At 37.9% G+C, this 17,554-nt stretch overlaps 1 protein-coding gene across 1 annotated transcript; it reads right to left on the bottom strand.

Annotated features, from left to right (window-relative positions):
* Positions 1-9,906: 9,906 nt before the first annotated feature.
* pou2af1 (POU class 2 homeobox associating factor 1) lies at positions 9,907-16,686 on the bottom strand. The gene is made up of 5 exons (XM_077611650.1): positions 16,666-16,686; positions 12,521-12,639; positions 10,834-10,873; positions 10,463-10,743; positions 9,907-10,305 (listed from the first exon to the last, which is right to left on the bottom strand). Exons 1-5 carry the CDS (start codon positions 16,679-16,681, stop codon positions 9,907-9,909), a joined length of 855 nt encoding a protein of 284 aa, XP_077467776.1. The 5' UTR covers positions 16,682-16,686.
* Between the last annotated feature and the right edge of the window lie 868 nt (positions 16,687-17,554).

The following is a 17,554-nucleotide window of genomic DNA, read 5'->3' as shown; positions in this document are numbered from 1 at the left end:
CGCTACCACTATTGGGTTATCACTATATTTTTTTCATGGAATATTGCTTTTTAAAGAGTGCCATCAGGACAGTTCTTTGGATGGTACTAGCTGTGATGTTGGTGTGGGATAAGATGATACAAAAGCTACATAAGGAAGTTGTTTCAAGCTTGTGGTTTTTAATAGTTTTTTTGCAAAACTTTTGATTGGGATGACATGAGACTTTGTGGTTGAGCAAAGTATGATAGGTTTCAGTGTATTTTTTTAAATTTATTTATAAATAAACCTTATGATTGAAAATGTGTCATTATTTAGTCTGGTCTTGCAAATAGGCGGTTCAGATCGGTGCAAAAAATGTCTGATAAAAGAAGACAGGCATAGAGTCATGGCCAGGTCAAAGCTTAGGTATTGGTATCTTTCTCATATGACTTAAAGGCATGGTTTAAATAGATTGTGGTTCACATCAAACTTTAATGTTGCAGTATACTTTCTCTGAACATAGTTTAGGCAAATAAGCCCAATAGTGCAATGCAAAAAAAATCAAACAAACAAATAAATAAGATGAAAACACAATAAGACATCGCAACCAATCCAAAGACAGCGACACGGATCCGCTGGACCGGAGCCACTTCATCCATTTTGGATCATTTACTAGATGTGTGAATTGAAGATGTCACAGTCCCATTAACTAGACTGCAATCACAGAACCAACAGATACTGATAACTATTAATGCCAGTATTACACTTACAGATTAATCTTCTAAAATGAAAACATGTTACATGGTGCAAAGAGCAAGTCAGGTCACATTTATCAATACACAGGTCTCTAGGGCTGCACTTTAATTTAAATGCTATGAATGAAAAGGTTTCAAGGCTCGATGCCTGTCAGCTAAGACAAAGGCATGACTTGTTGCCAAGTGAATAAGACTCTACAGATTTAATACTTCCTAAGTTAATGGTATAAAATGTAAAAGGTCCTTGTATGTCAGTGATAACAAATAAGTATATAAAATATGAATCAAATAAGTATACTACTGCAGTTAAGTAGTGTCATTAAAACAATAGAAAGACATTTGCTGAATAATATCTCAGTTATTCTCATAATTTGCTCATCATTAAAGATGGAAACAAAAACCTTCCAGAAAGCAAGTGTCTTGTGTATGTGTCATTAGCATTTTTAGTGACGTGCAATGCAACAGGTTCAACCTCTTTTGGCAGAGGAGTGTTATAATGATGGGTGTGTTACTCACAAAGCTTCATTACTCGGAACGCTTGATGTGAATTATATAGAATGAAAAGTATCAATTATTGTATCTTCAAAGCAAGTTGTGCAAACAGATAACTTTCTTCTTTCTGATCTACATGAACTCTTTCAGGGACACGGTTATCAGGGGACACCCTGAATTGGTGGCCAGCAAATCGCAGGGCACAAGGAGACAAACAACCATTCACACTCACACTAGGGGCAATTTAGAGTGTCCAATCAGCCTTCCAAGACCATGCATGTCTTTGGAATGTGGGAGGAAACCGGAGTACCCGGATAAAACCCACACAGGGCCACCAGGGAGAACATGCAAACTCCACACAGAAAGGTCTGAACATGGATTTGAACCCAGGTCCCCCCACCGTGAGGCCGATGCGCCAACCACTCATCCGCTGGGCCACCCCTCCAAATTTGCCAATAAACCTATCAATGTCATTTGAATACATGAGGTAATCATTTTGATAAATTGTTTGAACTAGAATATCATTATGTATAAATACACACACATATATATATATATATATATATATATATATATATATATATATATATATATATATATATATATATATATATATATATATATATATATATATATATATATATATATAGATAGATAGATAGATAGATAGATATAGATATATACACATATATATGTATACACCACAGCAAAGAGGAAGTCTGGGAGCAGACGTAAGTGATCACATTCATGAATTTAGTGAAAGAATATATACAAGGTGTAGTGAAAGTTTTTAATAACATTCATCGGCTCGTCCTAAGCATATAATGTGCAGCCCGGTAGAAGTTAGCACGTCTGCCTTGCAGTTCTGAGTTTGAGGTTTCAATGCCTAGTGGGTTCCGACCTTTCTTTGTGGAGTTTGCATGTTTTCCCCGCTGGGCCTGCATGTTTTTTTTTAATTCAGGTATTCCAGTTTCCTCCCACATGCCCAAAACATGCATGTGGGGTTATTGAACACTCTAAATTACCCCTATTTATGAGTGTGAGCAGGAATGGTTATCCATCTCCCTGTGATTGGCTGGCTGTGAATTCAGGGTGTCCTGTGCCTGTTGCCCGAAGTCAGCTGGGATAGGCTCCAGCACCCCCCGCGACCCATGTGAGTATAAGCGGTTTAGAAAATGAATGAATTATATTGGCTCCAAATTATTTGTTATGAGATGAGCTTATTTCATAAATATGCCTTGCTTCTGTCACGTTTGTTGGGATTTTGGTGGAGGTGTGTCTGCGCACGTTTCCTTGTGTGTGCTGTCTGGGCGGTGTGTCTCCTGGTATGTCGGATTGTGGGAGTATTGCTGCAACCAGTACCTTGTGTTTCCCGTCCAGTAAGTCACGTTTTTGCCATTTGTCGGAGTGCATTTTACCCTTGTTTATTTTGTCATTTTGATATAGAGCTTTTGTCATTAAAAACCTATGTTGTGCACCAGCACTTTCGCCACTCTTTTCTCTGACTCGCATCCTGGGTTCAACTTCACCGCACAACCGACTTAAAACATGACAGCTTCATGGAAGACAAAGCCCTCTGCAAGGTCACAATACAAATTCTAATTGAGAGCAACCTTTACTGTCATTCTTCAACCCATTCTGTCTTTAAATATAACACTGACAATTAAAGCAATATATCCTTATTTGTTCTGAACAAAATGATTTCAGCTGACAGCAATAACATCTAATTTAAAAAAATGCTGTGGTGAATGCCAACACAAATTTAGATCTTTTTTTTCCTTTACTGGAACATCTTGCCGTTTGTATCAGAGGCATAGTTAACCTTTTGATGTTTTGATGTCATGCCATATGCCACCTCTTATGACTCATTCAGATTTTTTCATGAGATCAATGTACTTTGGCGGTTGAAAGGAGGTTGGTCGATTGATCTCCATCCAATTTTTAATGAAGGGAAATCCAGTTGAGGGCCCAACTATATTATGCAAAGATTCTCAGGCACAATTTTGATTTTCACTGGTTATATATATATATATATATATATATATATATATATATATATATATATATATATATATATATATATATATATATATATATATATATATAATATATATACATATATATATATACTGATGTTGTGATTTATGGGTAAGTTCTACATGTACCCTATCTTTGTAAGTTTAATGCAGTTGTAATTTAATATTGGGCGGCCCGTGGCCTCAAAGTTCTGGAGTCGAGGGTTCGTTGCAGCTAGGTTTTCTGCCGGTATTCTGTTTTTTTCCCACATCCCCAAAACATGCATAGTAGGCTGGTTCATTCATTCATTCATTCAATCATTCATCTTCCATACCACCCATCCTCGAAAGGGTTGTGGGGGGTGCTGTAGCCTAACCCTGCTGTCTTCGGGCGAAAGGCAGACTACACCCTAGACTGGTCGCCAGTCAGTCGTATAGAGAGACAAATGACCATCTGCACTTTCAATCATACGGCCACCAGCAGGAATTGAGCCCACGCCTACCTGCACCGAAGTCAGGCGAGTGAACCCCTACACCACGTGATGGCTGTAGGCTGGTTGAACACTCTAAATTGCCCTTAGGTATAAGTGTGAGCATGTATGGGTGTCCGTCTCCTCGTGCCCTTCGCTTGGCTGGTCACCGATTGGTGGTGCCTGAGGTCAGTTGGGATAGGCTCCAGTTGCTCCCCGCAACCCTCGTGAGGATAAACAGTTCAGAAAATGAATCTCACATTGTTAGGTATGGTTTGTTAGCCTCGCTCTTTTCTAATTGAAATGTAACATTGGAATGATAATCAAGTGTAAGTTTCCATTGTGAAGCACTGATAAGGAAAATTTCTGAGCAGTCTTCCTGACTAGTATGATGTTTGGGCATTCCCGTAATGTTTGAACAGTATATTCATATCATTGTTTGCTTAGATTAATTTGGTTCTGGAAATTCCACTGAAAGTCCAAAAGATGTGTACAAGTCTATTCTTCTCTTCCTGTTATATTCACCAATTTCTCTTGACTTTCCTGTTATGTTACAGGTTCTCATCTCATCTCATTTTCTGAACCGCTTTAACCTCACTAGGGTCGCAGGGGGTGCTGGAGCCTATCCGAGCTGACTTCGGGCCAGAGGCGAGGGACACCCTGAATTGGTGGTGAGCCAATCGCTGGGCACAAGGAGACAAACAACCATTCACGCTCACACTAGGGGCAATCTAGATTGTCCAATCAGCCTACCATGCATGTCTTTGGAATGTGGGAGGAAACCGGAGTACCCGGAGAAAAAACACGCAATATTTAAAAAAATAAACCTAATTTAGATTATTTTAATTGACCATGAAATGAATAGTTTTATGTTTTACAGGGTCTTTATCAAAGCATGCGGTATTTTTAATACAAATATAACTGGTCTACAATGAGCTCCGTATATAAATGGAAATCCTTAGATTTCCTTGCATTTCGAGTTTTCAGTGTTTGTCTGGGGCCCTCTAACGGTGGCAAGGTTGTCTTTATAAATCCTTCCCGAGCTTCTCTGCGCTGCCAGTAGATGTCAGAAGAACATCACAATGGAACTATCTGGTTTGGAGTGGTGATCATTTGAGCTTTAGAGTTTCTATCTACTCAATTTCTGGGTTATTGGACCTGGATACGTTTCATAATCATTTAAATATTTTTTTTCTGTTCAGAAAGTCTTCGGCGTTATAATACAAATGCAAAATAAATCACTTGTACGCAACAGACTATGGACCTGGACAGTATTATTGCGTGACGCATGTGCGCATGCGTGCGTGTCACCGCACTGTCACTTTGGTGGAAATCCCCTGGTGTAGTGAGGGCAAAGGTAATAAAGTGAACATCAACAGCTATTATTGAGTTCATATCCACAACTTCCTGTAATAATAATGATTATTCGCAATGTTGTCTTCACCTTGTTGTTCTCTTTATTACAGATGCAAGTGTGACAAAGTATCAATTATGGGCAACAGGTCAACCTTGGTTGCCAAACATATTTTCCTATGTGAGTATAGAAGATTTTGATTAAGTTTTAGGAAAAATGTAAGAACCAATATTGAACTCTTTGATTTCAAAACCAAAACCTACATTTTTTTTCTTTTTATATCTTTTCAAGCCATCTAAAACTGTACATCAAGGTCTGTTAACCGAATTATCCTTTAGGATTTTCAGGTGAAGAGCAAACATTGTCAGACTATCACACTACCACTGCCATTTTGAAATGTTGGTATGCTGTTCTTTCACCTGAGTTGCCCTGCTACACATACCTGTTTATGATATTGTTTGAAAATTATAGCTGAATTAAAATCCAATTATTTAAGTCTTTAATCTTCCATAACTGTAGTGCTAAAATTCGTGCTGAAAGGGTATGTAAAATGTATGGATGCAGTTGAAATACTTCACTTGTTTTAAGCTAAATTTTGAATTTACAGTATTGTAACTGAATTGAACAAAACAAGTCAGGCAAAAGAGAATGCCCTTGGAGGTCTATTAAAATGAAGTCTCATTGTGGTTCATTTCTCAAAAAACATACCTGACAGTGCACACAAGAAAACTGTATAAACTTATGATTGGTCAGATTGAATCAAAAAAACCTTTGTTCCTTGGCTGCGACCCAACCTCTAAAGAGGACAAATATTTCTCTATTCAAGTGTAAAATTCAATTCCAATCAGTGCATGGGGAAATGTAATTCAAAGCGTGGGTACGATGAACAGTGTAAATAATGTATTGTATTTCGCAAGTCTACCCTTCACTTTTGTGTTCACATATCAGTGGGCGTTTCTTTGCTGACTCACTCAAATGAGATTTGTAGTAATTCTTTTATATGTTTGTGTACAAAGCACCAATACGCACCCAAGCCTGATAATAGAAAGTCTCATTTGACAGATCACACAGTGCAGCTGCATTGGGAAATTGCATATTTACACATCAAACATTTTTGAGAGGTGCCGGTCGTTGAGTGACCATGCCTTTTTAGAAAGCCCCTTACCTTCGTGCTAATATAAACTTTCATCGCTGCATGAGCAAAATGTTTTAATTTTTTTTTAACACCAGTGGAAAAGAATCAGATACATACTACACAATATAACAGACGTTATATAATGGCAACATTTTTTATGAGTTACTGAACCAATACTGAACTCTTGGCAGCAGTATTTTCTTTAGAATTTGTATAGAGGAACTTTTATAATGTGCACTTGGACCCGGATCAAATTGTTCTAGTGGTCTTTCTGTGCAAAGTGTGCAAAAGGAAAACTCCAACCTGCTATTTTAAGAATAAAGAGGTAATGTACTTTTCAACAATACAATAAAACCCCAACAAATTGTTTTCTCTAAAGTTTTAAAACCCACAGCTCAGTCCACTACTAACAACGCTACCCCCGGGAGAATACTGAAATGCACATCTTAGAAAGTGTCAAAGCTATAATTTTAAAAAGGAATGGCATGTAAAGTAGTTTTGTTTTTCTGTAAATTTATGTGCTTTTAAATATAACCATTCCACAGAATAATAATGAGCAGAAATTATAGCCCTCGGCATGACCACCCGTGAAGAAGCAGTTCTTCACTGCCGATGAAATTTGAGATCATTTCAAGTGCCAGCAATTGCAAGCCTTAGAAGATATTGCTTGACATCATTTAACAGGCATTTTCTCAAAATTTGCTGCGTTCTAGTAGTCATCAGTTAAAGAATGGTTGTATAGTACACATATAGGTGGTGCAGCTCTCTTTTCCTATGAAAAACAAAAAAGTCCCAAACGTTTAATGTTTAGATTGCTTATTCAACATTTGTTTTTCAGAGTAAATGTTAGGTTAATCAAAAGTGCTGAATTTGTATGATTAAAAAGCTTCCTGAGAGATCAAAATTCAAAGGCAAGTTCTGCTAACCCTTCGATGCACAATTAAAGTCCCAGTTTTACACACTAATTAAAATAATTGCATTTAATCAAAATAAAGTAGCCAACTAATGGTGTAATGCAGGGGTGCCCATTACGCAGATCGAGATCTACCGGCAGATTGCCAAGGAATTATTGGCAATAACAATTTCTATCACTCCCCTCTGTCAAATTCCTTAACTAGGCTCTTATGAATTTGGCATGTCCATAATAAGCTTTAACGTTAATTGAGAGGGGAGTTTCACCCCCGTTCCCTAGCGCTCCCATACATGTTGATAGTCTAATGCAAGTTATATCATGACATATATGCTGAGCTTTGTCAGTGGCCTGTAAAAAAGGTAGATCGTGGAAGGTTAAAGTTTGAACACCCCTGCAGTAAGTTATGTATGATACCTTTCCACAAATGTGGTATACATTTGTCGTGCAATCAGTGGATTGCAGTCAGGTGCTTCTCATTTCAGCACAAACCCCATTGGTTAAAGTGTCTGTATAACAAAAAGCTGCACCCGCAGCAGCCCTCCAAGACCGCTATGACCACACCAGAATTCTAACCCTAACAACAAAGTAGTAGATCACGGTAGGTTGGCTCATTGAAAAGTATATCTTGGAGCAAAAATGTGTGAGCGCCCCTGGTGTAATGGTTCACTCGCAAAACTTCAGTGCAGGCAGCATGGGATCGATTCCTGCTCGGTGGTGAATGGTTGTCTGTCTCTGTGTGCCCTATGACTGACTGGTGACCAGTATTGGGTATAGTCAGATTTTTGCCCCAAGTCAACAAGGATAAGCTCCACATTTATCCTCACGAGGACATAGGTATGCTGGAGTCTATCCCAGCTAACTGCAGGCAGTATGCAGGTTAAACCCTGAATTGATTGTCAGCTAATTGCAGGGTACAAAGAGACAAACAATCAATCCCGATTATGGCATACAAAAAATAAAAACTTAAAAGTCAACACCACTGAAAAAATCTAAATCAGATTCAGCCAAACACAATAGATTGGTTGAGGCAAAAACGACAGGCTTAAAAAAAGATATAGCATTCAGTTCTATGCACTCAGTGCCTCCATAGTCCATGCATGAATGACTGCATCAATGCACCAAGGCATGCAGACAATTCAAGTGGTGACACTTTGTGCATGTAATGTAAGTCCAGGTTCCTTTGACAGTTGTTGCATTAAACTCATCTGCAATCTTGGGTCTGGTGTCTTCTAAATTATCTTGAGAATAGCCCACGGATTGTGTATGAGGTCCAAATCAGGGACGTTTGTTAGTCAATAAAGTCATCATTAAACCAACTTTGGGTAGCTTTGGCGATATGGGCAGGTGCCAACTGCTGCTGGAAAATACAATCATCATAACCCATTAAGGAGAGGGAAACATGGGATGCTATTTTCTGATGGCTGTCTGCATTTAATATTGACTTTTTAGAAAAATAGTGAGCCATTACCAGTAGCCAGCATTGTTGGCCCAGTAAAATATCCCTACTTTAATATTTACAAATCAAATCAAGTTTAACAGTAACAACTATCTGTATTGTATGCTATTTAAACACCAATTTAAAAAAAAATATTTAAACACGGATGTCGTTTCTGATGCCTTTCTTTCGAAATGTTATTTCTCAAATGTATGACTTGATAAAACCTGAGCTGTGGTTGATTGAGTCAGCATAGCCTCAATGCTCAGACCAGACAAAAGAGTATCATAAATGTCTGTCATGCCAGAGATAAAACACCTCTTGCACAATTACCATGCCCAACAAATTCTCTTAGGATGAGCAATACACAGAAATTAAATGAATTATTGATGCAATTTGTCATGATTTCATGTCACGTTGAGGGGGAAATCTTTACTCAACAGCACACACTACATAACTGAGTGGGAAATTACATTACATTTCTCACATGGTCCATGTTAAAATGACGTGTCTGTATTACCTTAAATGCTCTTCCTCAAACTGGTGATTAGAAACATTGTTCTGAGATTGCAGAACGTTTTTTTTTTTTAAAAAAAGACCCCAGAACAACCAGCAAGGTTTTTCTTGGACGATTTCCCTGAGGGTAAACTGACATGTGCAAGGAACTATGACTCATCTGTCAATCTTTCATCTGGAAAGAGCCAGATGGGATCTATTCACGTGTTGTGTCTCCAGGCACATTTGACTTCAATGCACACTAAAGCATTTTGTATCATTTGCCAATGTATTTTCAAGGCAGCAGTAATGTTATTTTGTCTTACATACATCATCCAATGTTCAGTACTTTTTCTCCCTCTACCCACACTTTCTAATTACTTGTGAGAATCAAGGAGTTCCATCCTTAAATTTAGCGTTGTTGTTGAGTATTTTGGACGCTAAAATATTATCTTTGGCTGAAACAGAGTGGCACCCCAAACTACCCCTAGGTATTAGTATGAGCGTGATGGTTGTCCGTCAAATCAATGCTAGTAGTTTTCTTCTGCAAAATAGTTGCCTCACGAGAAATGAGAATATAATGATGCAACAAATCTTTGCAGCTTCAATGAAGAAAACTTTGTTTAATAACAATCTGTTTGACTCTTGCGGTCAGAATGATTTCTTTTTAAACTGAACATTGCAACCAGTGCAAATAAAATCTTTCACCTTTTTTAAAAAATCACATTTTCACTGAGATTGAAATGTGAACAAAACGACAATCAAGAGCCACAGGAAATATATTTTTTGTATAAATCTCTCCATAAACAAATGAACACATCCGCCGTCAAATATTAAATGCCTCCTTCTCTTGCTCAAAGGAGGCAGAGGGTAAGACTCAAGAGTCAAAATGCATTCGATAAGAAAAGTGAGTTACTGTATAACAGCGTGCCTCCCAACTCAGCAATTTTCCCCTGATTTTCCAAAATGTTATCAAGTAAGTTTGGTGGCTCTAATTCTACAGCTTGTTCCAGCTCATCACCGTGTGGTTTGTGATTTGCCTGCTCTGAATACTGAACAGGCTCCAAGTTCTGGGGCTGAGAACCTATTACTAGGGTGTCTTGCTTAGAGACCAGTGGCCTGGACAGAGGCATGTGTACAAGAGAAGACCCTGACAAAGTTGTAGACCCTGCGGCAAACTGGACACCTGAGAGCATTGTTGAGAGGCTAGTAAGGGGCTGGTTCCAAGGGATGTAAGCACACCCTAATTCCGGGTGTTCCAACTGAGAAAGAGAAGGTATGGTCTGCAACAAGAAAAACAATTGGGTCACCAGTGAAAAGTTATGTAAAAAACGATTGCTCCAATCTCAAAAGCAAAACATTTACTGCCAAAATCGTGAGTCAGACCATTGGACCAAACTTTTTCCCAAAATTCATGTTATAAATTTAATCGATACTTACTCCAATGTTTGTGAACAATGGTGTCTGCGTGTATGTTAGCATCGTGTAACTGGGGCGCAGAGTTGGCACGTAAACATCAGCTGTCAAAGCTGACCCAACCAGGCAAGCCGTAGACTGCGTGGATGTGACCTGCTGGTTGTAGTCGATTGAGGACCACGCCGATACTGCAGGCTGAATTCCAGGGCTGGTAACAGGGAGTGAAGCTCTCCATTGTGTCATGTCGCCATCACAAACTGGTAACTTTTCTTGCGAGCAGCCGAAAACATCATGCTCAAAGGTTTCTGAATTAAATGAAAATGTTCAGTGTAACTTTATGAGACAACCTATGGCATAGGGGTGTTTGACTGGAAGTCAGATAATTGAAGATGTACCTTGTGTGCAGGTCGGGTGGTTGTTGTGTGTAATCAGATCCTTAAAAAAAACAGTTTGTACGGTTGAACATGAGAAAACTGGCAAATATGATGTAATTTTGTTACACTGAGACTGTTGAACAATTGTCCACTGTGGCCTCTTTGTAAGGAGTATAGAACGGCAAGTGCCAAACTCCTACCAAGTAACTGCCAAATTCCTTTTTTATTGCTTTTAATAGCCCTTGCATAGGCATAAATATTGGTCCATTTAAAGAAAGCCTTCTGCACTCTTCGTGGCAATAATGATATCTTCATAATAGAGTGTACTTAGAATGCATCTCTCGCATTCATTCTTACTTTACAGAATCCTTTACTGGGTTCAAATGACTATTTTTGGTAATTTTGAGAAAAGGAAAAGACAAATATGCACATCTATGGACATCACTTTTTGGTTCATGTAGGCCAAAATATAATCTTAACAAAGATGTGTGGACGCCTGGTCTCAATAATAATTGTATATTTGTTTTCAGGGTGTCCTCCACCAATCCCCATAGTTGGCTGGGATAGGCTCCAGTAACCCCCATGAGCCTTGTGAAGATAAGCAGTATGGGAAAATGAATGAAAGAGTGCATTTTAATTTTATCAGATTCAAATGAGTGCTTTACAATCCAAAATAACAATGGCATACACAGCAAACTGCTCATAAAAAGACTGGACAAAACATTTACTTAAACATGTTCATTAATCCCAATTTGCAAGATGTAATCATGTGTTCATAGTTTACCTGGCAATCAAGTAATTTCTATCCAGGAAAAAAGTGGTACGTGTTTCATATATCATTTGTAAAATCACTGAATATTGTTTAAAAAAATGCTGTCTTTAAATTAGTCACCCAAAATGATCCCTCAGAAAATAATAGGTTTTAATGGTTCTGAGTGCGTCTGCGTGTGTGTGTGTGTGTGTGTGTGCGTGCATGCATTGTCTATGTGTAAATGTAATAAAACACAAGTAGGACAGATCTTTGGCAACCCTGCAGGTTATTTTGCATAGGCCGCTGTGCCCTATCCCGGAGCCATATAGCAAAAGGCTCTAACCGTCATGGAAAAACACCTGCATTATGTAAGGGGAAAACTCCCATTTTTAGAAAAAGGCTTTGGCTCAAACAGGGCTTTTCTTGTAGTTCTTTTGAATGAAATCCTTGAGTTGGTATGGTGCTTCACCTCAAATTCTCCTTTCTACAAAACTTATGTGATGAAATTGAAACCACAGCAGGTTTTGTTTTTAATATCTGCTCCGGTTGCTGAGCAGCAGAACACAGTTTGTGGGGGGTGGCGAATCTCATCAGAACACGCATAATTAGAAATACAACCAAGCGAAAGAGCATCGTGAAGAAAATTTGCTTTAAAAAATGTATTTGATACCACACCTTTGGTAAGCGTCATTTGTTAACTGCATTCATTTTGACAACAGTTTGGTCATGATATGCACATTTCATTTGATGGGTAGTGAATTCGTATAAGAGCTTTCAAAATATACTATGTACATAACAACACTGGTTTTCTTCCTGATACTTTTTAAGATGTATTCCTAAGATTTTTATGATTATTGTTGTCCTTAATAGGCAGTTAACATTTTTGTAAAATATCACAATTTACCTTGGACTATGCTTGGTTCATTTTTTGTTACATATATACTGTAACACACTTACTGCACTGAGAGGAGTGTTTGTGTTTTCTATACTTCTTTTCTTCCGTAGCAACTCTTTCACTGAATCTTTGACTCGAACACCCTGATATGGTCTGGGCCTGCCAATGTAAGCAGGCTGAGCTGCAAATGAAAATTAATAAAAATTAATGAATTTTCCATTTTGTCAAGAAGTGAGAACATTTCATATTCCTTGTTTTTAGAGCGTTTTTCTGATACAGTTGCTAAACTTCAAGACCTAATGGATTGACCAATTTACAATTTATTACAAACAGCTCTCAATAATATGGTTTTATTTATATAAATATATATGTTGTAAATATATATTATTTTTCTGTATCATATCACTTTGCTATTGAAATTTGCTCCCATTGTCTTTTGTGGCACTGATCAGATCTATTGTGATAAACTTTTGTTTAGGCTTTGATATATGAGTGATAAAATGACTGTTAAAGTCATTTGGAACAACATACTGCAGGCTATAAGGTCCTCTATTTACAAGTACTCACTCAATGGTTCCCCCAAAAAAGAGAAAGTAACAGTATATACACTTCAGGGCCTCGAGTCATACTAGATATGAGAAGAATGCACTTCTGAATGTAGTTGAGTCATGTGTGACTTGGCACACCAAAAACAACATTTGATCAGAGTTCCAAAGAATGTTGTCTACTTATGTCAGTTTTAACTTCCCTAACTATTTAGACTTTACTTACATTCACTTCATGTACTCTTGGGCAAAGCACTTTTTTAAAAGTTAACTTTTTGATTATAATTACTTTTTCAGAAGTCCCTTGTTCTTTTGCATCCAAATATTTTTAAAATGTCTTATCTTGCTGAAAGTATGATATAGGGGTCTTAAATGTAAAGCCAGACACACTGAAACCACTTACAGCCACATTTATACTCACGTTTTTACCACTGAGTGGAAACAAAAGGATTCCACCAGCATCGAAGTGAATTCACTAATACACCATCAGTCAGCCCATAACTATGTTATTATTTAATTAATCAAACTTGTGGAATTTAATTTGTGTGCAAAGGATATTGCCATATGGCCTCAGAAACTGTTCAGAAAACCATTATCTTCCAGAAATGTAAGTTAACACTTGACCATGGAGAGTAAAAGGCATGTATCAACAACACCAAGAAATGCCGTCAACCTTTCTGGCTTCAGGCTCATTTGAGTTGAACTGAGGCCAAATTAGAAAGTGTCCTTTGATCTAATGAATCCACACTTTGGATGGTCTTGCCCAAATAGGCAAAGGACCATCTCCATATGTACCTTTCAGTACATATTTCAAAAGCCAACATCTTCAATGGTATGGGGGTGTGTTCATGTGTAGGGCATGGGTAATTTGCACATCTGGGAAAGCAGTATTGTTGCTGAAATATACATGTTGGTTTTGAATCATATTCTCAATGCAAGCAATGTCTTTATAAGGAACGCCTCTGTCTCCTTGTGGCTTGCGATTGGCTGGTCGCCGATTCAGTGTGTCCCCCACTTGGTGCCCGTAGTTAGCTGGGATAGGCTCCACCCCCCAGCAACTCTTGTGAGGATAAGCAGTTCAGACAATGTATGAATTAATTAAAAGGATACTTAAAGGTTGCAAGATACAGTTAAAAAAGAAAACACTACAAATATGAAATTGTTCGGATGATACCGAATTGTGCTGATTTAATTATGCTAACATGCTTTGTCTTGATTAAATACAGAGCAGAACTCATGGATCAAAAATTGGTTCATATATTCATGAATTCTCATTCAAAGACCAAATGACTTTGGGTTTTTTTACTTCGTTAATAAGCTTTCACTGAAAATATGTACTATGTTGAGAAACATAGCTGTCTGTTATAGAGAAATACATTCATATTTTCTCAATTTTTACAGTGACAGTTGAGAAGAGGAACTGAAGTCATGTCACGGCTACAGTTGCGAATGACCTCTTTACCCTATGTTTGCAGAGCTCACAGTGGCAAAGATTAAGGCCCAAGTGTGTGCAGTGCCACAGGGTCTTTGTCCACTTAGTCTCTATTGTGAAGCTGAGGTGATGCTGACTGTATCTTCCCTTTGTTCTTATCAGCAGCTGACACCTAATGATAACATTCTACACGTCAGACTTTCAAGTTCCAGAGTACTCAAACTAGACATGCCAACATAAAGCATAATGAGTAAAAACAATATAGTATTGGATTGGATTGGATAACTTTATTCATCCCATATTCGGGAAATTTCATTGTGACAGTAGCAAGAGGGTGATTAGACAGAACAACAAAGCAAAAGCACAAAGTACAAAGCTGTAAAACACGAAAAACAAATAAGAGTGGAGAGAACTACTGCCACTGGCTTCCACGTGACGGCACGATCTGTATGGCTTGCTTGACTTCCTAACGTAAATACAGTTTAAGCGGTATAAGGTTTAAGATTCCTTTTGAACATCCATTTTACACAACACGATATCAATCCTTGCCCAAATAGGTAGATTTATATAATACTGTGATGGTGTATTCATTTTAACACAACCAGCCATTGTTAAGTTCCAATAAAATCACTGTCATTCTCAAATGTTTTGTGAAGTGAACTTTTTCCCTCAAGGATTACTGACAGCGTTGTGGTTCATGTGCTTGACTTCCGTGCAGGCAGTGTGGGTTCAGTTCCGACTCAGTGACAATTGTTGTCTGGCTACACTCAATCACATTGGAATTGAGCGGCGATCAATTGTTGTTATAACTTGGCGAATGACTGATGGAATTTGGAATGGATTTCAACTTCCTGTGACCCTGAGAAAAGTAAACAGTATATAAAATGTAGAGAAAGTGAATGATGATAATGTTGTGCTTTAATATACGTGTACTTTTTTTTCTGACCAACGTGGAAAAAAATGAATCTAAGCCTTCTCAAATAAGCAGATTTAAAGCAGAGATGTTTGAGGATGCATGTAGGGTTTAGAAATCAAATGTAAAAATTTAATGCATAAAAGGCTTTTTAAAATATATGTTTGGCAAAGTGGTACATAAGTTTTGTTAGTGATAGTGATATTAGTAAACAAGAATACATATAAATACTATAATAATATTAATACTTTATCTTGTACCAAATACAAAAATACTATTAATTCAATAATTTTAAAAATCAGTAGAAGAATTTCTCATTGACATAGAACTATGCACAGCTAAACACAAACAATCGCATGTCCAAAAGCACACGTATAATGAGCAAACAGGGACTCGCTTGAGTCAAAAGAGGAAGCTATACAGGTGCACTGTCTTTTTTATATTTTTTTTTTTTTTGGTTTTACAGATGGAGGCCTTCTGCTATTTTGCATATCAAGATTGCTATCCAAAGAGTGGCCCGGTGGCGCAAGCAGTTAGCGCAAACTACACTCTAAACTGGTCGCCTATCAGTCATAGGGCACACTTGAAGAAAGACAAGCATTCACACTCAATTAAAATGCCACCGAGTGGGAATCTAACCTAGGCTGCCTGCACGAAATCCAGGCATAAGATCCACTTCTCCACTAGGCGCATCTTCTATACAGCTAATCTTCACAAGGATCACGGGAGTGCTAGAGCCTTTCCCAGCTAACTACGGGAGGCACCCTGAATCAGTTCCCAGCCAATCGCAGGGCACAATGAAAGGTACAACCACTCACGCTCTCACTCATAACTAGGGGCAATTTAGAGTGTTCAACCAGCCTACACTGCATGATTTTAGGTTGTGGGAAGAAACCGAAGTACCTGGAGAAAACCCACGCAAGCTCGGGGAGAACACACAAACTCCACACAAGACGACTGACCTGGGATCGAACCCAGGAACCCAGAACTGTGAGGCCAACGCGCTAACCACTCATCCGCAGGGGTGCCCAATTTTATGAATTCCTTAATTTAAAATTTTGACAATTGCTTGTGTTCTTTTTTTATTTCATGAAATTATGTTTGTTGTATTTTGTCAGAATATGGTAACACGTTTGACTTTTTGTATGTTAGAAACTAAAGGGACTGTGATCCTTATCATCTGTTATGGAAGTACAAGCAATTTAACACAACAATTAAATCACATCCGTTAACATTGGAACAAAACAAACAAGAATATGTTAAGGTTATTGACCCTAATATAGTAATGTTAGTACATCTTGAAAGTTTGATACTTACATTTGTCTAAGTGCATCCTGCTGATGTTGATGGGCGAATAAAGAGTTTCAAAGTGGCGAACTGACAATTATGCCCTGTTACATCTCAACGCCTAGCATTTCCCCTGGGATGGCATAGCTACTACAAGTCATGCATCCACTTTTAGCACTGATTACACTAAAATCATCAACAATCAAACAACAACCAATTGTCTTTTCTCCATGGGAAAAAAAGTTAAATGCCAGCAATTCATTCAGTCATACAAGCTGAATAAATAAAAGCACAAACAAACACAAGATATTGTCACTTTTGGTTGCTCTTGAAGACATTTTGTCTTCTTTGGGTATGAAGTTGAATGGAGATTGTGATATTCTCCCACAAAATATTGAAAGCATGCTGTGGATAGTAAACTTGTGAATGTTAGGAATGTAATGTTAGCTGATGGCAGTATTATACTTATGTACAGAGTATTACTGACAGGGTGAAACATGTGGAATTAACTGGCACAGGTTAAGGCTTGTTCAGAGCAGTAATTTTGAGATGAATGTTCTCCTGGTGTGCCAGTGGAAAAGGAGCCAATAGAGGGATTAAGGCCCTAAAGCGCTGAGTATCTCTCTTATATTGCTATCATTCTTGGCATGTTTGAACGTGTCATTGATCAAATTGTCCTCTTTCAAGATGTACTCTAGCTGAGAAACTAAAATCTAATTTTCCTGCTGTATCTCTCTCTCTCTCTCTACTCAATACTGGCACATTGGTTCACTAGTCTGAATTTTATGCATGCAATTCCATTTTCGAAATGACAGATGATGATTGATCCTTTATTGAGGAGTCAATTTAATAATATAAAACAATAAAAAGTTCCTGGTGCCGTTGCACAATTATACCATATACTTCATAACTTAGCTAA

The sequence above is a fragment of the Stigmatopora argus genome, chromosome 10, assembly GCF_051989625.1.
Source record: "Stigmatopora argus isolate UIUO_Sarg chromosome 10, RoL_Sarg_1.0, whole genome shotgun sequence".
NCBI classification, from domain to species: domain Eukaryota; kingdom Metazoa; phylum Chordata; class Actinopteri; order Syngnathiformes; family Syngnathidae; genus Stigmatopora; species Stigmatopora argus.
This window is presented reverse-complemented; position numbering and strand designations above follow the sequence as displayed.

Excerpts from the sequence above, each read along its gene's own strand:
- pou2af1 (XM_077611650.1), bottom strand. Across the intron at positions 10,874-12,520 it reads CAAACACTCCTCTCAGTGCA|GATCTGATTACACACAACAA; the intron begins GTAAGTGTGTTA and ends GTTTTTTTTAAG. Across the intron at positions 10,744-10,833 it reads CCACCCGACCTGCACACAAG|AAACCTTTGAGCATGATGTT; the intron begins GTACATCTTCAA and ends CATTTAATTCAG.